Here is a 24,971-nt window from a genome sequence, read left to right as displayed (position 1 = left end):
CTCCTCGGCGTGTGCGGTACTTGCTGGGTCTAGCCTCATGTGCACCTTACCTGGAGCCTCCATCTCAATCTCTTCATCGACTTCTTCCTCTTTCTCTTCCTCAACACTCTCTCTCTCACTACTTCTCCCAAACTCTTTCCACTACGGGTCGAATAGCCTTCGCGAAATGATTCGCGGGATTCGTGTAGGTATTTCCCGAGAACTGACCGGGTGGATGCTCCTGCAACTGTTTAGCAATTCCACCTACTATTCTTTGAAGATCTAAAAGTGTGGATTGCTGACTTTTGAGCTGAAGTTCGTGACTTTTATTAATCTGCTCTTGATTTTTAGTGAAATCAGTGAGGGATTTCTGTGTCGCCTGATTTTACGTCATCATCTGGGTGAACATCTCCTCCATCCTACTCAAGCTACCCTCTAAAGCCTTACCACTACCTTGACTCTCTTGATTCGACCCCCCATTAGCAAACTGCCCACTCGAACCTGAACCACTAAACGGACCACTCTGACCCGAACCACTACTCACGTATAGACCCGGCCCCCTATTTTGATACTGACCAGATGGAAAACCAGGAGGATTACCAGAAGAACGAAAACCACTATTATTGCCATTACCGCGCCAGTTGGAGTTATAATTGGAATTATTGAACAGATTCGTGGGACCCCTAGACTGACCAGCTATGTACTCTACCTGCTCAAGAGTAAGGGTAGGACAATCTATCGTATCGTGGCCTCCCCTACAAACCTCACACCTATCAACTTTCTTCTTAATCTTACTCAGCTCTTGTTTCAGCCCCTCTAAAACAGCAGCTACCGACGGATCCAAGCTAACTTGGTTTACCCCTCGACCGGCCGAGGAGGTACGCACAGGAATAGAAGTCCTGCTGGTAGTGCTGTAATCCATATCAGAATGGGCGAAACTCTCAAACAAATCATTACACTCATTCACTGTCTTTTTACCCATAAGCTGACCTCCAGCTGAAGTATCGAAACGAGCTCTGATTTCAGGGGTGAGACCATTGTAAAACTTTTCAACTAACGCCCAATCAGACAAACCATGCTGAGAACAACGGGAGATAAAGGTTTGAAAACGCTCCCAGGCCAAGTGGTAGGGCTCATCAGGCTCCATGCAAAAGGAGTGAATCTGATCATGAAGGCGGGATGCCTTGGCTGGGGGAAAGTACTTGGCTAAGAAAGCATCACGAAGACCTGCCCAAGTGGTGAAAGTGCCCGAAGGCTGAGAATCAAACCAGACAGCTGCGCGACCCGCGAGTGAGAATGGGAAGACCTGAAGGTATCGAGCATCGAGGTTTACCCCCTCGTGCTGCAAAGGCGAGTGATGCGATTGATGTGAGCGAGTGCATCCTCATCGTCACGACCATGAAACTGGCATGAATTGGTGATGGCCGTCATGATGTAAGAAGGAATCTGCCAGGACCTATCATTCGCGATGTTCGGAAGGGTGATGGGTGAAGTAGCGCCGGTGAAACCGGTGGTAGCCTGCTGGTAAACGGTGCAGTTCGCCATTGAATAGCGGGTGGAGGACTAGGTGTACGAGAACGGGAAGGTGGTGGGGAATTGTGGGGTGAAGGCTTCAGTGCAAGATCGAAAGCTGGGGTGAAATGTGAAAACGAAGAAGAGCTAGAAGAACTTACCTCAGACGCAGAAGACGAGAAGGAAGACTTGATCGTAAGCGGAAGCGGCGGCGGTCCCTGCGAACGCGTGTGGGGCATCAACTGCAAAAACCGAATACAAACAAGTAAGAAGACTCTAACAACGACTCGACAAACTAGAAAAGACAATGAAACAAATATTTTTTTGATTTTTATAATTTTAGACCCCTACGACTCAAAGAACAAACAAATAGCACGTAATATGTCAAATAAGTCCAAACAAAGTAATCAACGCAATCGCCAAAGAGTCCCCGGCAACGGCGCCAAAAACTTGATGTGCTAAAAGTGGTTTAATAAAAACAACTAAAATTAACCCTAATCTAGACACTCTAAGCTTTAAATTTATAAACTTAGACTCGATCTAAAACTAAAACCACACAACCGGCAAGTGTACCGATCAATGCAGTATAACTAAAGTAAGTCCGAGTATCGAACCCACGAGACTCTAATGATTACGCTAAGACTCTATTTAGACTATGACCGACACGACTTACTGTTGGTGCATCCGTCTGTCGTCTTCGTCTTGTATCGAGTCTTGTATAAATTGTACTAAATCAGGGCACGAGAATCGAGAAAATGGGTTTAGTGAAGATTCCGCTTGAAATGACATTGAGTCAGTTTCAAGCGAAATCACCCAAAAGTCCTATTCCGCTCGAGAGTTACATGTTGATTCCGCTCGAAATGTTCTGTAATGTTGATTCCGCTTGAAATGCATATGCATGTTCAAGCGGAACCCCGAGCCTATAAATAGGGGTCTTGGAGCGGAATCTCATGAGCAGTTCTTCCAGTTTGCAACGAAGTGCTGCCGAAGTGTCGAGTCGCTGTAAAAGTCATTTAATCAATATATTCGACAGTTTAAAGTGTATTGCTTGCTGAATTGAACTTAGTTTCTTAGTTTCAGCCTCTGAAACTGAGATAAACTCTTCTGATCGACTCATTCAGGTCTGAAAACGATCCTACAAGTGGTATCAGAGCTCAGGGAGAAGAGTTCTATATAATTCAGTTGCGAATTCTGTCTCTACACCATTCTTTTTCAAAATACAAAATTTTTCATGGATAAAATCAGCTAAATTTCACATATGTTGCTCGCAATTGTATTTTAACAAATCCTTAAAAGTTTCAGGCTAAAATTCGAACTAAAACTGATAATTTTCGCTATTCCGCTTGAAAATCAACGTGTGATTGATGACGTCAGCAGCATTTTGTCGTGATTTCGCTTGAGATTGTGATCTGATTTCGCTTGAAAATCAGATTCCGCCTGAAATACTTTGTGATTCCGCTTCAAATTCCAGGTTCCGCTTGAAATATCAGTTGATTTCGCTCGAACTGATATTCCGCTCCAAAGATTTGACTTGATTCCGCTCTAAACCAAGGTTTTGCTTGAACAGGTTTTAACTGATTCCGCTTGAATCAGTGTTTAGTGATTTCGCTTGAACAGTTATTGTTTTAAGTGTGGTTATTTCGCTTGAAAGACTGTTTTGAGAAATTCTTGTTATCGAAACATAGACGAGGATTTTTATAACGCATTCGCTACCCCGGTTACCCCGATCACTATTGCACAGAACACGATGTTGGAAAATGAAACGGGTACTATGCAAAAACCGCCCAAGCTCATGAACATCGAGGAGTATAAGGGTTGGGAAGGTCGTTTTGAAAACTGGGTACAAGCTAACTATTTAGATGCTTGGGAGTGCGTTGAGACAAAGTACATTAGACCGACGAATGATGAAGAAGAAGAGATTGCAATCAAAGACATGAGTGCGGATGACAAAAAGAAATACAAAAATGAGAAAATGATGCTAAGTCTGTTACAACAAGCTGTAAAGGCAGACATCATGGTCTTATTGCAACACAACGGAAGTTCTTACTCAATTTGGAAAGCTCTAAGATCAAAGTTTGTTGGTAGTCAGGAAATGATCAAGAACAAGAAATCACTTTTGAAGAAGGAATTCGATTTGTTTCGTGGGTTGAAGAATGAAAGTACAAAGCAGATCATCGAAAGATATTGCAATCTGTTGGTTAATATGAGAAGGGTGAGCATCAACAAAGACAATGAGGAGTTGATCGAGAAATTGGCTGATGCTTTACCACATGAAACATGGGGTACTTATTTGATGATTCTAAGGAACAAAAAGGGATTTAGCAATCTGAAACTTAGCAAATTCATTGAAAAGTTGGAGGCTCAGGAAATGGAACAGATAAAGATTTCTAGAATGAAAGTGTTTGATGGTGAACAAGACATCGGTTTGTACTACAAGACAGGGTTGAATGAGAAAACCACAAATTTGTCTCCAAAAGTGGAAACTGCATTCAATGCTAAAGGTTCATCAGGAAGTTCATCAACAGGATCAAACAGCAAGACAAGTTTCTCATCATTTGATCCAAACATTTCTGCAACAAAGAATGGAAGAAAACTTCAATGTAACATTGTTTTAAATCTTGAAAATGATCAAGATTATTCAGAGGGAGTTGCTAAGAATCACATGTCTTTGTTGGGAATGGTTTTAGAATCATATAGTAGTTTTGTGGCCGGAAAGATCAAGAATCCAATGCTTACAAAAGAGGATTACGATCAAATAGATGCTGAGGAGATGGAGCTAATGGATATAAAATGGTGTTTGGCTAGTGTGTTGAGGAGAGCTGAGAAATTCAAACAAATCACAGGAAGAAATGATCTTCGTGAGGCTAACATTTCTACTTTAGGTTTTGATAAATCTAAAGTCACTTGTTTTCGTTGCAGGGAGAAAGGACACTTCAAGAGGGAGTGTACCAATCGCGAAGCAAGTGGAGCTCAAAATCCTTTCAACAACAACAATGATTACTACTGAAAGGCCATCTATCATCAAGTTGCTCAACAACCTACTCAACAACAACATCAGACACAAACTGCACATGGAAGGAATGTGATTGAAGATTCTGGAAAGAGAGCTTGTGTGGTTAATCAAGATGAATAAAAATCATCAACTGGATTCAACTGGGATAAATATATTTCAGCTCATGGTAAAGCTTTAGTAATAGATCAAGATGATGAGAAATTACCCGAAGGGTTTAGCTGGGAAAATTTTACTTGGGATGATTATATTCCTGACCAAGTTCCAGCTCACACAGCATTTGTTGCCAAAATTGAAGAAGATAGTGATGATGATGGTACTGAATACTATGCTAAACAAATGAGAGATCATTTGAAGATGTTGGCTGAAAGCGATAGTGAAGATGAGAAAGCCAAGAAGAAAAAGAAAAAGGTAAAGACACCGGTTAGCAGTGACGATGAAACAGTACCGATGGTGAGAAGAAAAGTGAAAGAAGTTCCAAAGTTCGAAATTGATGAAGAAGCTGTTGCAAAGAAGAGTCCAGTAACTTGTGAAAATTGTGAAGCTGTAAAGAAACAAAACAGTTCTTTGATTCACAATATGAACCGATTGAAGGAATCTTATGATGTGCTGAACAAAGCCATGAATATGTACAATGACACTAGTGAAGAGCAGGCTACAGCAATGAAGACACTTCAAGGAGCATTCATGATCAAACAGAAAGTTGTGAACAACTACATCGAGAAGTGTGCTGCTCTGGAACAAAAGCTAGAGTTACAAAGAATAGAAACTGAAAGAGTTAATCGTTTGTTGAAAAGTTACTCATGTACTTCTTATGTCACTGACAGGATTTATCCAACTGTTGAAGGCATGAAGGCATTTGAAGAGGATGAAGTAACTGAAGAAAAGAATGCTGAAAAAGTTTCTGAAGAAAAGAATCCAGAAAAGAAGACTGAGAAGAAAAGTGACACAAAGAAAAAGACTGACAAAAAGAATTCTGGTGAGAAGCAAGGTGACAGTTATAACAAGTGTCCACCCCCGCTGGAAAATGTATATTTGCCCAGAAATCCAAATTATGAAAGAGTCCAAAAAGCAACGAATTTGCAATGGGAGTCGGAGTCCTCAGTCAATTTGCCAGAAAATATTGATGTCACGTTTACATCGTTTGACACTGATCAACAATCTCAATTAATGAAGAAAGTGGTGGATCATGTGTTAGATAACGATGAAACTGAGGAGTTAAAGTCTGAGTCCAGCACTCCGGGTCAAAATGAAAAACAGGGCAAAATAGTTTACGACAAAGAATTCCTGTTATCAAAATCTAATTTGAATGATGAAACATTTAAAGTAGCTTACGGAAGTATCGACCTGAGCTCTCACGGCCCTCGCAATTTAACCCCTTACAGATATCATCTGTGGTATACTCACCTGTAAGACTGAATATTGGGATCTAGATACGGGAGTATATTCAAGTAGTGGGACACTCGAATAAGTTTAAGTTCTTAAGACACTAATTCGTATCTCGAAACAATTGAACTTTGTGTGAAAATTTAAGTGGACCAATATACTGACAATCTAGGTGAATTGTTTAGAACTTAAAATGAAAATCAAGCTTAACGGTGTTGGTGATTCGTCTCGAAACTGATATGATCCTCTTACACAAACTCACAAAAATATTGTTTGTAAATATTTCTTTACTGCATTCCTTATATTCAAAAATCCCAAAAAGATTTTTAGTGTGTTTTAGCATAAATTTTGAAAAATCCAAAAAGATTTTTGACAATTGGTGTTGAAGAGCTTATTTTCAAAATCCCAAGTGCTAAACATGACGAACAGGTTTGGGAAGATTGTGCTTTTAAAGTCTTAACAGTCTATCTTACAAGTGGTCATCAGAAGTTTTGAAAAATGATATTCCTGCAAGTGGTTCATTAGAGACTAAATGTTAGATCATTTTATGATTTCTACAAGTGGTGTCTAAGTGAGTTAAAGGTTTATGTTAGAAAACTTATGTTTGTGGTAGAGATTTATGCAGGTTTGAGTAAGAGTTAGGTTTTCGATCCTAAGCAAAGTTAGAGTCAGGCAATGATTCTGAGCCTGTGAAAGCCAGACTGCGATCCCAGCTGATTGAGAGGGGGAGTCTGAGTTGCTTAAAGCCAGGTTTTTTATCCTGAAATTGTTGTTGCTAACAAGATTAAAGATTCAACATTTGAGATGGAGTGTATGTTGGTGTTGATGAATAGAGAAGATATCAACATCCGAAGGAAAAGTTTGTTAGTGATGAAAGAGAAAAGAAGATGAAGATTGACGATGCTTACAGCGTCAGATACTTCAAGAAAGAGAAGCCCAAAGACTGATAAAGACTGAAGATGCGAAGACTCGACACTGAAGACTCCGTCAACATCCGAGGGGGAGTTTGTTGGTGCATCCGTCTGTCGTCTTCGTCTTGTATCGAGTCTTGTATAAATTGTACTAGATCAGGGCACGAGAATCGAGAAAATGGGTTTAGTGAAGATTCCGCTTGAAATGACATTGAGTTAGTTTCAAGCGAAATCACCCAAAAGTCTTATTCCGCTCGAGAGTTACATGCTGATTCCGCTCGAAATGTCTTGGAGCGGAATCTCGTGAACAGTTCTTCCGGTTTGCAACGAAGTGCTGCCGAAGTGTCGAGTCGCTGTAAAAGTCATTTAATCAATATATTCGAAAGTGTAAAGTGTATTGCTTGCTGAATTGAACTCAGTTTCTTAGTTTCCGCCTCTGAAACTGAGATAAACTCTTCTGATCGACTCATTCGGGTCTGAAAACGATCCTACACTTACTAAATTTGTTTATTTGATGGGGGTTTTCTAAAAATCCTAAGTATTAAACTAAAATAATAATAAAATAACTAGACACGAACTTGGACGAAGACTTGAACCAGTGGCTATTAAGACTACCTAGGCTAGACGCAAGCTTAACTCGGAATGGATTTCTATTCGAAGGTAATGTGATATGGAACCGGGATTTTTGGATACTAAACCTATTAAGATACCAACTAAGCCCCTCAACCCTTCTCGAGGTGATTCTTGTGGCACTACCTAGGCTGTTACGATTACCGATTGTTAGATTTCCTTACAGTCCTCTAACTTCTTGAAAGTGCCTTAATATGACAATCTACCTTACAGCGCGAAAGTCTAAGGCAACTATGGGTTTCAACTTGGTTTAATAGACAAGAGAATGGTTAGGGAACTAGACCGACTTCTTACAAAACCTAAATCTAGCTATATGCCAAACCAAGACCTATTAACAACCTCGAGCCTTACAGCGACAAGATTAGTAGAACACTTGATTTTATTAAATTACCGAATATTACTTCTAAGGTTACTTACTCGATTTTCACCCTAAAGAATTAATGATTTATTACGTGATATAGACACTCACCTAAATCAAGAACCCTAGCACAACCCTATTATGTGATAAAGATCGTCACCAAGGATCATACGAAGCAATAAACAGTAATAAAACAATCTCAAGCATGCATATACACCAAGTTAAAATTCCATAGTCGTTTACAATACAAGAAAACCCATAAACCATATTAAACCCGAATAAAAATCCAATCTTTTATTAAACCATTGTCATGCCTAGGTAGTATGAGAGTTTTAGCCGCTAAACATAATTAGAATATCAATCATAATCATAATATAATATGAATTCATCAAGTTACAAATCAAAATGAACGAAAACGAAAGAAAAGGATGATTAAACCCGTAATCTTCACTCCCGAACGCTCCCAAAGTATACCCGAATGATTCTCAGCTTCCAAGCACTCCCAAGAACTCCAATCAGCCTTCAATGGTCTCCAAGAACCTCCAATTCGTAAGTGTCTCGGCTGCTGATGATGATGATTATATAAGCTTTCAAACCCTACTAGCCATTGCTGAAACAAGTCGGTGCACGATCTTAGAGTTCTCGCGGCCCGCGTAAACATTAAGGATAAGTTTACGCGGCTGGTATGGCTCCTAATTCCAAAAAACATATTTTTTAAGTTCAGGCGGCCCGCGTAAGGGTTTATGTAAGTTGACGCGGCCCGCCTGGAACTCCAAATTTGATTTTTCGCTTTGTTTTCGCTCCCGAGCTCTCATTTTCCGATCCAGCCTTTCGCCTTTCCAGATTTCAACTTGCTGTATAGACCTGGAAAACACAAAATAATCACTAGTATGTACATTCTACGCTAAAACGGAACGAAAACGAATATTTATCGACTAAGACGGACGCGAATAAAGATGTATTTTACAATACATCAAATATTATTATTATTATAATGATTTGCAATCAATTTCGAGTGAAGGCGGTGGTGGGTTCAGGTTGGAGGTAGTGCGGCGGTGGTGGGTTCAGGTTGGAGGTGGTGGGTTCAAGGTGAAGGTGGGTAGCTATGGTGGAGGTGGAAGTGGGTGGCTACGGTGATGGTGGCGAGTTGTTTATAAGGGAGTGGTGAATAAGGTGGGCCCCACAGTTTGAATAGTCTATATTGGTTTTTTTTTATTTTTTGTAGGGAGGGGTAAATAAGTAATTTCAGATGGACTTAACGGAGAAAACTAACCCCCATCCACTCTATGGACTATTCGAGTAACAAACTGTCAAACCACAGGGACCACCGGTGTAATTTTCAAAAGTTGGGGACTATATGTGTTATTTTACAAAACCACAGATCCGGACATTTACTCTTATAAGACAGAATAGATATAGTTTTTAGATAAAAATGTTCGGATAGTCCCTATGGTTTTTTCAGATTTCACTTATAGTCCCTAACTTTCTAAATTACACCTATAATCCCCACCTTTTGCACATACGTTTCTTGAATAGTCCCTAACGTGGATGGGGGTTAGTTTTTGGTATTAAGTATATGCGAAATGACAAAACTGTCATTTGTACTAAAAAACTAACAAATAAAACATTAAAAGATTATAAAAAAAAACATGTGGGACCTACCTTTTTCCCACCTACCCACCCCTCCCATTTTCTCTCTTTCTCACTATTCTCTCTGTAACTACATTCACTATTCCACAACCACCATAACTCCTCCACACCACCATAACACCTAACAACTCCACCCCGCTATCGCTGGAAGCTAGAAAAAGAAACACCATTCCACCACTACCATTCCACTTAACACCTCCACCCCGCCATCATTGGAAGCCACAAAAAGAACCACCACCACCACTACCATTCCACCTCCACCCCGCCATCTCCAGAAGCTAGAAAAGAACCACCAAACCACCACCACCATTCCGCCTAACACCTCCACCCCACCATTGCCAGAAGCCGGAAAAAGAACCACCAAACCACCACCACCATAACACCCAGCAGCTCCACCTAGCCATCGTCTTCTTCGCGTGTATCTGAACCCTACCATCGTCTTCTGATCACTGTAATTTGTTTCAAATCGATTTATCAGTTTCTAGGGTTTCATTTTACTCATTTTCAGATGTTTATATTCCATGAACTGATGTTGTTTATATTTCATTAGCTCGTGGAGTTTTGAGATTTGCAAGAAAAATGTGGATCCAACGGTGGTATCCCAGTCAAAGTCTGAGTTTGGAAGCTGAAACCTTGTTTCTTCATAAGTGGTGTATGAAGAACATGGTGTGGTGTATGAGGTTGATGGTTTGAAAAGGTAACAATTTGTACCGAATGGGATTCACCGCAAATTGTACAATATGGTTCCTCATAATCATCGTCAATATAGTAGGTGTAGTCTTCTGAGTAGTAATCCATTGTTTTGGAAGATACCCAGAAGAATAACGAGCCTTGGGATTAGAAAACAGACGTTAAAATTTAACAGATTGTTGACCACGACCCCGTGGGCAGATCTGTATTTGGGCGTTGAAAAAGTTTTTTAAGAAAATTTTCAGCACGGGGGCGTGTCCTAGTAACACGGCCCCGTGTTAAACCTACTGTAAACAGAAAAAATTTTAAATACGGGCGCGTAGTTTTGAAAAATGTTAGAATTTGATTAGGCCGCTAATTTTAAGCTTTCTCAAAATCCTTGTGTCCCCGGCAACGGCGCCAAAAACTTAACGTGCGCGGGCATAGTTATATTTTTTGATATATTTTAGCTCTTTTTACTCATCGATTCAAGTTTTAAATTTATAAAACACGATATTCTACTACCACTCTACACACACGTTAGGGCAAGTGCACCCATCGCGGACGTAGTATAGTGATGGCAAGATACCGAGGTCGTCCAAGGACATAAGAGCTCTTAATACCGGCTTATCGTTAATGTCTAATCTAACCAAACTTTGATGAAAAGGTTTTTAAAGCTATGAAAAGATAAACTAAAAAAGCAAAAATAAAATATAAGGAAAAACAAATAGACAAGAAGGAATCACTTGGTTCCAACTTTCTTTTATGTATCCTTTTAATAATTTCCGCACTTTGGGCATTTTAAGAGATTATCTTTAAGTTATAGTAGTAGGCCCCCCTCCAGGCAACGTTACCCTCAACCTATTGGTCTGAGTCAGCCGGGACACAGTCCCGCAAGGTCAGATTATTGAAAGATAATTAAGTAAGTTATTAATGCTAAAAGTGGTAGGCCCCCTTCCAGGCAGCGTTACCCTCAACCATTTGGTCTGAGTCAGCAGGGATATAGTCCTCGCGGGTTGGTTAAAGTTTTAGTAGTAGTTTATAGATAAGGGATTCAAGCGGTTCTTACTTCTCCCACGGGGGTTAAGACCGTTCGCTCGTGAAGTACTACTAAGCTTGAACCAGGTTCTCGCAGGATCTATACACTGAACAAGACATAGAATTTACCCAACCACCCTTCTAACCCCCTTCCAGGAAATTAACGCGCTTTATATAGACCGTAAAGACACGAATATGTGAATCAATGACATATGAAGAATGATTAGATAAATTTGCCTTCAATATAAAAAACTAGTTATTAAAATCATTAATACATACCCAATTGAAAAGTAGCCAAAGATTGGAAATCAGAAAGTAATACATAAAAGATTTGTCTTCACCAAGTGATGTAAGAGTTTAGCCAAGCATGGCCTTTGTTTGACAAAGACTCTTACGATCGATCTTGGATCCCGAGACTACTACACACTCTAAATGATGGAAGATGGATGATGGTGGTGGATGATGGTGTTGTAGTGGTGGTAGAGTGGTGGCAAGTGAGAGAGAAGTGGTTTCCCAATGGATGGATTGGAATGAAACCAAGCACCCCTATTTATAGCTAAAAACATAACGTCCAACACGACCCGTGACTGCTTGGCACGGCCCCGTGGCCTTCAGTCTCTCTCCTCTTCATTAACGACAGTGTCAGATCTCGTACTAACACGGCCCCGTGTGTCAATGGCACGGCCCGTGGCCAATGTACTTGTTGTACTATCTCAGATTTTGTAAATCTTAGAGTTAACCACACCCCGTGTTGCCTTAGTACAGCCCCGTATTGCCTTAGCACGACCCCGTGTTGAGTTTTGGATTGTCTTTTTGTTGTTGTCGTTTTCTTCTGCAGAGAATTCTCACTGGGCACGACCCATGCCTGGTGGGCACAACCCCATGCAAAAGCTTCTGATCTTGTTATTTCCTTGGTTTGGATGTGGACGGGGGCTTGGCGAGTTGATTCAATTCTTCTTCATTGTATTTTATGTTTATTTTTGTTGTTATTTTGCCCCTTTCGTGCATTTAAGCTCTTTTGACCCTGTTAATTAAAAAGGAACAAAGAAACAGACTTTTTCCAACATTGGTACTGAAAAAGGGTTGATTTTGCGCCGTATTTGATATAATTTATATGTTGTATTTTAAGCACATCAATGTGAAATTTGAAAAAAGCACAATAACTATCCGAGCATTTTTCTCTAGTTTTTAGGCAGAAAAAAGTGTAATGTGCAATTTGCCACCATGTGGTTTGGTCCATATTGCATAATGAAACCCTACCTTCGAGTTTTTTGCCAAATGAAACCCTAGGGTGGGCATTTCATCCCACTCTGACACCGAGACATTAATGTCTGGTTAAAAAATATGTGAAAAGACAATGGTACACTTTTATACTTTCATTATGACACCCTATGGTTATATCACTATAACGATTTGAAACCACCTCCGTTATCACCATCATTCCCACCACCCACCACCCACCACCATCATCCTCACTAGGCCTGTAAACGAACCGAACAAACATGAACATAGGCATGTTCGTGTTTGTTCATTGAACTTTAACCGAACACGAACATATAATCGAACACAGTTTTTTGTTTGTGTTCGTTCATTAAGAAATCGGGCATGTTCGTGTTCGTTCATTTAAAGCCTAAACAAACAGTTCACGAACATTAACGAACATAAACGAACATAAACAAAAAAAAATTACTGAACATATTTGAATAAACATAAACAAACATAAATTAACATGATTGAACAAACAAGTCTAATATATTATAATATATCCGAAAACACATCTAAATTAGAGTTCATAAATATACTAATTAGTCATATTAATGTAAGTAGTTAGAAAACCTAATATTTATATAAATCTAACTATTTATGTATTTACTAAAATTTAAACGAATGTTCATGAACATAAATGAACGAACATAAACGAACGTTCATGAACATAAATGAACGAACACAAGTTGTGTTCATGTTCGTTCATTTAATTAAACGAACAAATTTTTTTGTTTGTATTCGTTCGTTTATTAGATAAACGAACATAAACGAACTTCCCGCCGAACAAGTTCACGAACAGTTCATGAACGTTCGGTTCGTTTACAGGCCTAATCCTCACACCACCCAACACACACTCTCTCTCTCTCTGAAAGATTACAACCCAAAGCAATAAGAAAATATCCACATTGATTCTTTCTCTATTTCATGAACTTTTTCTTCGAGGATCTAAAAAAGATCCAATTTTTCTCTTTCTATAACAAAACTCACATACCCATTCTCTCTAAACATTCTTGGCTGGAAAAAAAGGTGGTAAATGTGATAAAATGGAGGCCTTGGCCACCATTAATGTCAAAGAAATTTAAGGTGAAATTGGTGGTGAAGAAGATGGAAGGTGGGAGCTATGATTCTGTGTATGCGGGTCAAGAGAAGGAGCACCCTAGGGTTGTGGAGATTAAGTGAAAGGGGCCCAAGATTACTTTGAGTTCTTTTAGGAGGATTGTAAAGAGAAATTTCACAAGAGATGAGAGAGTTGTTGACCCAAACAGTGTCTTTCAGTCGAATGAAGAGTTTCAAACAATTTGTACACTTTCTGGGTTTTAAGAGAATGCTTTTTATCCTTTAGAGATTGGGTTTACTATCATGGGTTTAATCCTATTGTTGCAAAATTTGATATAGGTTTCGGTTGTTTAGTTATTAACCAAAGTGGGTTCGGTTGTTTAGTTATTAACGAAAGTGGGCTCAGTTCAGGTGTGAGAAACGAAAGTATTGTTAGGGCATTGATTTTTAATACTATGGATCATGTATCCTGAGATTTAGCCTTGATCACTGATCCTTAATGGATGGTGCAGGAAGTCTGAGGATCAAGGATCCTTATTATTACTTATATTGACTAACAATTGTTTCCTATATTTTAACTTGTCCTCGTAGGTATTTAACGAAGTGGACTTGGTCAAGCTGGAATATTATAGAATATGCCTTGGAATAAACACGTGCAAAAGAAGAAGTAACTGTTACGAAGGAACGTGGGATGCTTGCATGATTTTCGTATAGTTTGTTGTATATTTCTTTCCAATTTTATAAGGGGATAATGAAGCTCATTTAGGCACAACATATCATACGTACACACACTCTCTCGTAACACTCAAACTGTTAACACTAGATTCTATTGTATCGAGCTCATTGTCTTCCAAAGTTGTATTGAATTACTAGTCATTTGTTCAATATAGTTGGTGATCGGTAGTTTCCATCACCCGAGGTTTTTTATGCCAGAGATCTCATAAGGATCAAGGGCTTTTTCCTCGTACAAATCTCGGTGCTCATTGTCATTTTCACTTTACAACTGATTACATTGTTGTTCATACACATAATCACTCTACCTCACAATCAAAATTTGTTTACATTATCCTTAAACTGATTTTTTGACCAAAACAGGTATGAGCGACGACGATGGGTTCACTTCAGATGAAGAAGTGGAGGATTTTCAGCGGTGGGTGGTGGTGGTAGGTTATATGGGGGTGGTGGTTATTGGTGTTGACCAGTTACACTGTGTGTCTGAGAGATGCAGAAGGTGAAGAGTGGGTAAATTAAGGGTGTCAGAATGGGAGATATGGGAAGGGATGAAGTGTGGTAGGCAAGCTTCGAAGGTAAAATGACACATATAACCCTCAAACTAACAGTCAACTGTGAGTTGACTAACATACAAAAATAAAGGTTCGAAGGGATGAAATGTTCACCTCAGTGTTTTATTTGGCAAAAATTGGAAGGTTGGGTGTCATATACAACCTGGATCAATCCATACAAATTGCACCTTTACTCAAAAAAATAAATAAATAAATGAAAATAAAAAAAGAAAAATAAATAAAAAAAATAAAGGAAAAATGAATCCCTTCCCCGTGGCCCAGTGGTATCCCCACTTGGGTTATGTTGGCCGGCTCCTCCTTTGGGAGGTCACCGGTTCGACTCCCATTGTGGTCTTAAGGGGGGGACGTCCCAATGATGGATCGTATTCTACTGAGGCATGGTGCGGTCTTGAGGGCAACCCGGTTTTACCCAGTTGTTACCTCAGCGAGTCTCTCGTGTGGGGGCAGTATGGTTTCCGGGTAAAAGTCAGCTTGCGCGGCGGCCGGGGCCCGATCGAACATCGCGTCCGAGAGTGCGGGGCTGACGGGGGAATGTTTTCGACATGAACCCGGTGACCAATAGGTCCGGTACATAGAAAGTCACCTTTAAAAAAAAAAAGAAAAGGAAAAATGATTTGTGACAACTTTTGTTTGACTCCAGTCAAGTCATGATTATTCAAAGAATCGTCATTGCTACCGACGCGGAATCCACTCTTCAACTCAACCAAACAAACCCTTATTCTTATTATCATTGTCTCCGCCCGATCTCAACCATTTTCCGGCGAGATCTCCACCACATCCGTCGGAAAACCTTCACTCTCCGATCCAACCGCCGCCGTTTGATCTGATTGTCGCACTGTATTCATATTCACTCTCAAAACAATGGCTCCGGTGTCGGCTTTAGCGAAATACAAGCTCGTGTTCTTAGGAGATCAGTCAGTTGGAAAAACGAGCATCATCACTCGATTCATGTATGATAAGTTCGATAATACTTATCAGGTAACCTAATTTAATCTAGCTATATGTTGTCAAGCTGTTAATCGTAGCATATATACGTGTTTAGGTTTTCGATTTATTGTGTATACAGTATACGTAGAGTGTGTTTTTGTACGATTGATCTGATTTTGAGTTGATTGTATTGTTGATTTTGAAATTTGAATGTAAGTAGGCTTTGAATATTGTTAATCGTAGGGTTATTACTTATTATGGCGATTTAAGAGGTCACAGCGTTATTCTGGTGATTGTAGCTTATAGGAAAAAGATGATCATCTATTATAGTGTTTATAGGAATCAGATTAGTAAAAACTTATTTGAGTTTAATACTAACTCTTATTCAGACCGTGTTTTCTTCTGTTTGTGGCGATACTGTATTGAGTTAGAACTACTTACATATGGCTAGTTGTATTGTAAGGGCTTTTGTTGCATATATGTGACATCTGGTCTTGTTTGAGTTTTTTCTAGAAGAAATTTTTATATGATGAGTGATGACAGTTAGCTGCCTCTCCTATCTGGATTAACTACCCATTCTATTTGGAAACAGTTAAAACGCTTATATTCATGGTTATACATTATGCATACGAGATAGGAATATGATCTAAACACAAAAATAGTGACCCTTATGGGTGTGTATGTTGTTTTTTGGGTTTGGGTTAAAGAATTGCTCAAATGATGAAATATGCAAAAAAGTTCTTACACCAAGGGATGGTACTTTTATTTATTAGCACTTTTATTGCTAGCACGGTTTTGATCACTTTATATAATGACGCATTTTTCTTAAGTCAGATAACCATTGTGTCCCAATTCGAAGAAAATTATTTGTTAAACTTGTGCCTTCTTTTATTACTCAGTATGATGATTATGATGTATTGAATTTGATATTACTATTAATATTGTGCATGATATTACTATTAATACTTTACATGATATTACTATGAATTTTGATATTACTATTAAAATTACTGATATACCACCGCTATAACCTATATATCATATAGCGGACCTTGACCGCTACTTGATTTTGGACCACTATAACTGCATAGCTTGTTATAAACTCGTTAGAAGTCGATTGTTTTGGCCCCATGAAGTAAATCACCATAGGTGGTATTTTCAGTTTAAAAATGAGTAAAACTAGTTATTGGGATGCATTATACTTTTATCTTGGGAAATTAGATGTTAATAAGTTAGAAATCAATCTGTTAAAAGAATAAATGGAAAGCGAAGCCCAAAATTTCTTTGATGGCAGCATACACGATTATGTATTTCAGTTAAATAACTAACGGAAAGGACCTTCTAGGTTTATTGGGATAGGCATTAGGCAAATGCATGTGGCTAATTGTTGTCGGTCATAATAGCTATATAGAAGTGCTCTGATAGTCTGATGGTTGGGTCAAAGTGGACTATGCTTAGGGAAAGTGAAGTAGGCCAAGAAAAGAAAGGAAAGTAGTCTGGCACTCTGGCCCGAATCTCAAGTCACCTAGGATTCTTGTAGTGTTGTGGGCACAATGTGTGACGTGGGCCGATCAATTTAGAGAAGGGGCGTGAGATGCCGGGCTTGGTTTGGACACCTTGCCTACCCGCAGGTAGTGCTGTAAACGAACCGGACGAACTCGAACAAAGCCTTGTTTGTGTTCGTTTGTTAAGGATATAATGTGTTCACGAACGGTTCATGAACATTTACCGAACGAGATTTTCTATCCATGTTCGTTCGTCAAGGAAAGGAACGTGTTCATGAATGGTTCACGAACACAGATAAAATTGACGAAGACGGGGGTGGCTAGAGGTGGATGGTGAGAGGGAGCGGCGCAAGACCTTGAAGCTCTAGTTCTTGAACAAAGGTCGATGGTATTTTTCGGTATGAATAATGACAAGGAAAGTGGAACGGTGCATAAACAAGTTGGAGATAGAGTTTCCTATTTTATTTGTTCGGGCAATGAGATAAATAAGAATGAAAGAATATAAAAAGTTTGGATTAAAGAAATAAATGCTAAAAACTCTTTAATGAACAACATAAACAAATGAACATGAACGAATGTTCATGAACACATTACCGAACGTTCACGAATGCAATTGAACGAACGAGACATCTGTTCGTGTTCGTTCATTTAACTAAGCGAACGGAATTTCTTGTTCATGTTCGTTCATTAATCAAACGAATGAACGTAAACGAACTTCCTGCCGAACTGTTCGTTGAACGTTCGGTTAGTTTACAGCCCTACCCGCAGGTGTCTTCTGACTTCTAAGAATTTAAAAATTTAGTAATTAAGTTTTATCATTGTTCTATTTATTTGAGGCTTCCAGATAATTCAGGAACAGCATCTGGACCATAAAGTATTAGACCCTTGCCCAATATAAATGGTTTTATCTACTTGGGAATTTTATAAAATAACTGGAACGCCTAGTGAGTTTAAAAAGTGAAGTTACTGTTCTAATATAATCATTTTGGGCAATGTACCAAAATGCCCCTACATTTTAGAAATCTTATATTAACTCAATAGAAGTTATTAATTAGCATTTTAATCATGGGATTTGGTCACTGTTATGGTTGGTACCTAGAATCGTGTATAGTATGTTTTCAACATTCTAATGGGCTAATGGCTAATATTTTCCATAAAATTTAGAATTTTACGATGTTTTGGTCCCATATGTTTAAGTAGCGTTTTATTATTGTAGTTATATCCTTGTTATATTTAGTTCCTAGTGACCTACTGAAGTTTTTGTAAATGACGGAATTACCTTTATACTAGTTTATGTTGTGGAAGTTTAAATGTTAAATACAATATGAAGCTTTTAAATGAGCAAAGGACCCTTATAGAGGTTTATATCTTGAAGGCTTAAAGCGAAGGAACTTATGTTAGTATCATGAATTTGTATTTTGATTAGTATTTTTTTGCACTGCTGCAATCTCTAATGAGTATACTCTGAATTCGTATGCCCAATCCAGGCTACTATTGGTATTGATTTTTTATCCAAAACCATGTATCTTGAAGATCGAACCGTTCGCTTGCAGCTTTGGTAAGACTACATATTCCATTAATTTGTGTTTATCAATCAACTGTACAGAGAAATGGTGGTTCCACACTTAATAAACTGGCATTAATTTCGTGTTTCGGAAATGTTTATAGGGACACAGCTGGACAAGAAAGGTTCCGGAGTCTCATTCCTAGTTACATCCGCGACTCCTCTGTCGCTGTCATTGTTTTTGATGTCGCAAGTACGGTTTTACCCTTCTCCTTTTGTATTAATATTCCAACGGTGGAAAATTGGGCAATCGGGTAGCCTTTTAAACGGACCGAAGGTCCGAAACAAGTTGGGCCTACCCCTATTCACTTTATAATCTCTTTTTTGAAATTTATAAATAACTAATGTGTTAATGATCATTACATAACCATATTGGTGTGATCTAAGTTGAACATTTAAATCGAACTAGTGGGTTACGACTCATGCTCCGCAACGGGTTCGAAACGTAGATAAAATTAAGCAAATCGCGAGAGTTAAAGTTCTTTGATGTTTTAGTTAACGGGCTAAACATGTCATTATTAAAGTTGAGGGGTTAAACATGTTATTATTAAAGTTTTGAGGGGCTAAAGTTGTTTATTATTAAAGTTAAGGGGCTAAACATGTCATTATTAAAGTTGAGGGGCTAAAGTTGGTTAATGCCAAAGTTGGTTGTTGTGACAAAATAGCACATAGACGCAGTTTTATTTCTTCGTTTTGCTGATGTATGTGTTTCCAACATCCTGTGTAATGGGTTTAGGCCGACAATCATTTCTGAACACTGCAAAATGGATCGAGGAGGTTCGTACTGAACGGGGTAGTGATGTCATCATCGTCCTTGTCGGAAATAAAACTGACCTTGTAGATAAGAGGTAATATAATAATAATGCATTGTTACTTCTACTTTCAATTTTTAAAATTCCACTTTTTATTTTAATCTGACTTCGTATCTTTTAACAGGCAAGTTTCCATAGAGGAAGGAGAAGCTAAAGCTCGTGAATTTAACGTAATGTTCATCGAAACTAGTGCCAAAGCTGGATTCAATATAAAGGTTAACATCGATACTAGAATAATATTTGGTTTATAACTTTATATATCATTATTGTTGCGTAAAATGTTACTCTCAAAACTTGAATATGATATTTAACCAACAAAGATTCATGATATTAAGTATACTCATTTGTATATTTTTGACGTAAGTACCCTTCTTTGATATAAGGAATTCGGTTGTGAGAGTTTGAAATGTAAATAAAATGAAGAGGGCATAATGTTAGGGCTGTAAACGAACTGAGCAAACATGAACAAGGCCTTGTTCGTGTTCGTTCGTTTAGGAAATAAATGTGTTCACGAACTGTTCATGAACACTTACCGAACGGTATTTTCTTTTTGTGTTTGTTCATTAAGGAAATGAACGTGTTTGTTTTCGTTTTCGTTTGGGTTTGTTCGTTAATTTTAGGTAAGAAACACAACCAAACGCAAACGAAGACAAACACAAGTTCATGAACACAAACAAACACTAATAATCATTATATTAAATATTTTATTGGTGGGAATTTTGAAATATTTAAATAAAATATAAAAAATTAAAAACACTAATGAACCACCAATTTAAACAAACATGTTAATGAAAGTTCACGAACATAAATGAACGAACGAGGCCTCTGTTCATGTTTGTTCGTTTAACTATAAGAATGAAATTTCATGTTTGTGTTTGTTCCTTTAGCAAACGAACAAACACAAACGAACTTCCTGCCAAATGGTTCACGAACTATTCATTGAACGTTCGGTTCGTTTGCCTAGTCATATTGTAAATTATTATATAATAAAATGAGTAAATACGGAATTTTAAGCTTTTTGAATGTGTATATTTGTGCTTTGCAGGCTTTATTTCGGAAAATAGCTTCTGCGCTACCGGGAATGGAAACCTTATCTTCAACAAAGCAGGAGGACATGGTTGATGTAAATCTCAAGTCCAGCAATGCAAGTGGGTCCCAACAGCAACCACAATCGGGCGGGTGTGCATGTTGATTAGTCAGATTCTTAATATACCAAGCTAGTCTCGGATATCTTGGAAGGTTAGTCGCTTATACAGAAAAAGGGTTTTGCTATGCTTGAATTGCTTTTAGCGCGATATGTGTGCCTGTGTTTACAATTTGAAAACGTTCTTTATGTTGGGAGTTTGAATTCTAAAGTTCTTGGAATTTTATTTGAGACTCGAGTTAGTTGGCAGTTTTGATTATCTGAATTTCTCATGTCGCTATGGTTGTTGATTGGTTAATTTTTTCGTTGTGATGCCGGTTAGTTATATTCCAGAGTCTGTTATTGTGTGTATTATTTTTTACTCTTCCAGGTATCATTTTTTTAATTGATGGATCATATTTTTTTTTGTGCATCAAATGTGAAAATATCTCATAGACTTTATTTGTTTTAGTGATTTTAAACATTTTTTAGAAGAGTTAATTGCCATTTTAGTTCCTATGGTTTGGGTCATTTTGCCAGTTTAGTCCAAAGGTTTCATTTTTAACATCTGGATCCAAAAAGGTTTCATCGTTGCCATTTTGGTCCAACTGACTTAACTCCATCCATATCTGTTAAGTCTGCCAAGGGCATTTTTGTCATTTTGTTTTTCTTTTTATTAACCATTTTTTCTTTATTGCTTTTTCTTTTAAATGAAATGACAAATATGCCCTTGGCAGACTTAACAAATATGGATGGAGTTAAGTCAGTTGGACCAAAATGGCAACGATGAAACATTTTTGGATCCAGATGTTAAAAATGAAACCTTTGGACTAAACTGGCAAAATGGCCCAAACCACAGGGACTAAAATGGCAATTAACTCTTTTTAAAACTATAAATAGTCCACAAGTGTGAAGGCTGGCATATTATCTCCTAATATAACAGCCTGGTTATCCTCTTCGCTAGCAGCCTCGAGAAGCTTGAAAGTCCCAGTTTTACAACGATGACTGGGCCCGTGTTCACCACCTCCTGGAACCACCCTTGTTTTTCCATCTTAGAAATACGAATTGCTGGTGGATTCTAACATCAGCTATCAAGTTGTCCTTTAAGGCTTTAACCCGTTCAAGAAAACCTCCAATAAGCAATGATCCGGCCAATTTGATACCCGGGATGATTGTTTTGCAAATTCTTGGCGATATTCTTGTACGCTTCCGGTCTGCTTAATGCTGCACAAATGTTCATCGGGGTTTTCAAACTCGGCTGGTCCATATTTTTTCTACAAACATGATAGGTTGATCAGTATTAGGCAAGAGAACAAATCTACGGCGTTTCCTTCCAAATGCATTGAAGCTACATCTACTTTTTCATCCTCATTTCCTCAGGTATGTTTAGGGATGAGAATGGGTCGGGTTTAGGTAACCCCAACCCCAAACCCGATTAGCTATAAGCTTGTCACAAACCCATCTCAAAACTCGCCGGGTTTCAATCGGGTAATTACCCGTCGGGTATCGTGCGGGTTTCAGGTAAACCCGTTATATAAAAAATTACCCGTTGGGTATACCCAACCAAAACCCGTTGGGCACCTATATGGCAACTACTAATCGGTTAAATTTGACATTATCACTATAAATATATATTCAATAACTACAATGTATATAAATAAAATTCCAAAATGTATGGAAATAGTTAGTATATCATATACACACATACTTTAAAAAAAAATCATATCGGGTATACAATCGGGTAAACGAGTATACTTTATCGGGTATTCGGGTCGGGTAAAGGAGTATATCACCAAATCCCAAATCCGCCCCAAACCCGTAAAAATAAAAACTAATCCAAATCCGGTCCCATACCCGATTACCCGTTAGGTTTGGGGTCGATTGCCATCCTTAGGTATGTTGTAATTCGGAAAATACTTTTCAACGTCAACCCATGAGGATCCCCTGTGCTAAATTTTGGAAACTCGATTTTGTTATAGGGCCTAAAAGATTGTCGATTCCTCCAAGAGCTTTCCCCTTCATCATACCTGCTTCTCTTGGACCTTTCTCCTGCTGTCATTGTCTCAGTTGATTCTAGTTTTGCAACAAAGTTGAGCAGCAATTGGGTTAGGATTTGAACCGCTACCCATTCCGGGTTTGAACCATCTTCGTAATTCCCGGCAATGAAACTAATTGATAGAATTGAAACAAAACTGAATTGCTAAGGCCATGTTTGGCTTAGCTTTTCAAAACAACTTATGACTTTTTGGAAAAAGTTATTAAGTCACAATGGAGTGACTTATTGACTTTTCCCCTCACATAACAATTTCATGCTAAACACCTTTTAACTTTTTAAAAAGTCAATAAGCTAATAAGTCACTAAAATAAGCAATCCCAAACACCCCTTAAATTGTTGAATTAAACGACCCAATTCGAGATGGGTAAATCTCCAAATTACAAACAATTTGCGATAATCAAAATTAACCTGCCAAAAAACCCTAGACATCGATACTTAACCTAAGAAAAGAGCGGGAAAGGTTTTACCCTACACATCCGACTACGTGGGTTCACACCCCACGTCCTAACTAAAACTAATTGGGCCCTCGGTCAAATAATGGGTTTCAAATTTTAAGTGGTGCCGGGTCTGAATTACTGGGTTTCGTATCATTCTCTCTATGTGAACCCTTTGTTTTCCAAGTGCGTCAATTGTGTTTGGTTGGCGGGTTGACAAATTAAGTTATTCAACCCTAACGTGATCGATATACTTATTGGTGTAAAAAATTCAACCAAAATTTACACCCTTAAAATTGTGTAATCGACCCCCTTTATCTAATCGTGCTAAACGTGTTGGCAAGTAGTAACCAAGTTTAATTAAATAGCTTGACTAGTTGGACAGTTTAATTAATGAGTTTAACAAGTTAATCCGAACATATGGTTTTTATTTTTAACTTTTTAGCTAGATTTTAGACGGTAAAGAGGAAATCAATTGTCTATTTAAATAAGTTACTTTTCACATACAATTTAGTTTTTTTTTTTTTTTTTTTTTTCTGTAATGGTGACTATTTTATTAAAAGATAAAAACAAAGTGCCACAAATACAACAAGAACATCAAGTGATCCCATATCAAAACTACACCAAAAACGTCAACAAATGTTATAAAAGTTAGATCTATTGTCACCAATGAATACTCTTATCTTCCACAATTTTGTAGCACGAGGACCTTTTATTGTTAAACATCCTGTCGTTTTTCAAGTTCTTCATATCGTGGTTATGAAAATATTTAATGTGATTAGACAATTCTTAACACAGTAAACAATTTTTTTTTAACAGCAAACTTGGATCACTAGAGTATCATCGTGCCATCAGTGGAACCACCCGATCATATCCTTCTCCACTAGGCATAACGACTATACATCAATTCAGAAGGAAATAATAAATTTGAGAAAACCCCCACCTTATGGAAATCAAACCCAAAACCTAATGGTTACTAAGTCTTATCACACCTCCAAAATATGAGTAGGCTATAATACCATAGACAAACATATTAAACATAACCATACAAAAATAAAATAGTTAAAATGATTAGACAATTACTAGCTTTTATTGTTAAATAAGACTAGAAGACATAAAGTCTAGTTTGACTAGGCAAGAGTCTATGGTCTCTCTACCCTCAAAGTCTTTAACCATTAATTTTCTAGACTTATAAATCAAGCAACCAACCAAAATAATATATTTTTAAATTGTTAACTTCTTTTTAACGACGAACAAGGCCGGACCATAATCACAAAAGATCACCCACGCTCGCTCGTGAATGCAAACAATGCTAATGACCAACTCATCATTATTTCGAAGGAAATCCGTCGTGCAAAGACCCACTATAGTAAACCCCTGACTCAACACAATATAATTTTGCTACACGCAAGACTCGAACTCATGACCTCAACCATGGGTTAAACTTTTTGTTTCTTTTGAACTCACTAAATGACAACTATAACTTTTTAGTTTATATAGAGTAGGAGTTGGGTGGAAAGTGTGGTTTTCCTAGAAAGTCTAGGAAGCAATAAGAACGCGACATGTGGCATTGAAGGATTTTATCTAAAAGGGCATTTATGTACTTTCACAATCTATTTTTATTTTAGGAAATTATCTTCAATAACTAACTATCCATAAATTTCGGAATTTTTTGTTTTCGATTTTTTATCTCACTTAATATCAATCTTTCCTTCGTTTTCTTGCTGGAATATATCAGCATGTTCTTGGTACTGTGTTTTAACATTCAGATTCATACAGTT

General features: G+C 38.0%; 2 protein-coding genes across 2 annotated transcripts; one reads left to right on the top strand and one right to left on the bottom strand.

The window, feature by feature from the left end:
* Nucleotides 1–364: 364 nt before the first annotated feature.
* Nucleotides 365–9,872, bottom strand: LOC110928838. The gene is made up of 3 exons (XM_022171885.1): nucleotides 9,618–9,872; nucleotides 1,653–1,733; nucleotides 365–1,321 (listed from the first exon to the last, which is right to left on the bottom strand). Exons 1-3 carry the CDS (start codon nucleotides 9,870–9,872, stop codon nucleotides 365–367), a joined length of 1,293 nt encoding a protein of 430 aa, XP_022027577.1.
* A 5,545-nt stretch (nucleotides 9,873–15,417) lies between these two features.
* Nucleotides 15,418–21,046, top strand: LOC110873563 (ras-related protein RABH1b). The gene is made up of 6 exons (XM_022122516.2): nucleotides 15,418–15,747; nucleotides 18,689–18,759; nucleotides 18,870–18,958; nucleotides 19,502–19,613; nucleotides 19,702–19,792; nucleotides 20,623–21,046. The coding sequence occupies exons 1-6, from the start codon at nucleotides 15,631–15,633 to the stop codon at nucleotides 20,767–20,769; spliced, it is 627 nt and encodes a 208-aa protein (XP_021978208.1). The 5' UTR covers nucleotides 15,418–15,630; the 3' UTR covers nucleotides 20,770–21,046.
* Nucleotides 21,047–24,971: the final 3,925 nt, after the last annotated feature.

This window comes from Helianthus annuus, chromosome 1 (assembly GCF_002127325.2).
Source record: "Helianthus annuus cultivar XRQ/B chromosome 1, HanXRQr2.0-SUNRISE, whole genome shotgun sequence".
Lineage (NCBI taxonomy): Eukaryota > Viridiplantae > Streptophyta > Magnoliopsida > Asterales > Asteraceae > Helianthus > Helianthus annuus.
Note: the sequence above shows the minus strand (reverse complement) of the source record. Positions and strands in the feature narration are given on the sequence as shown.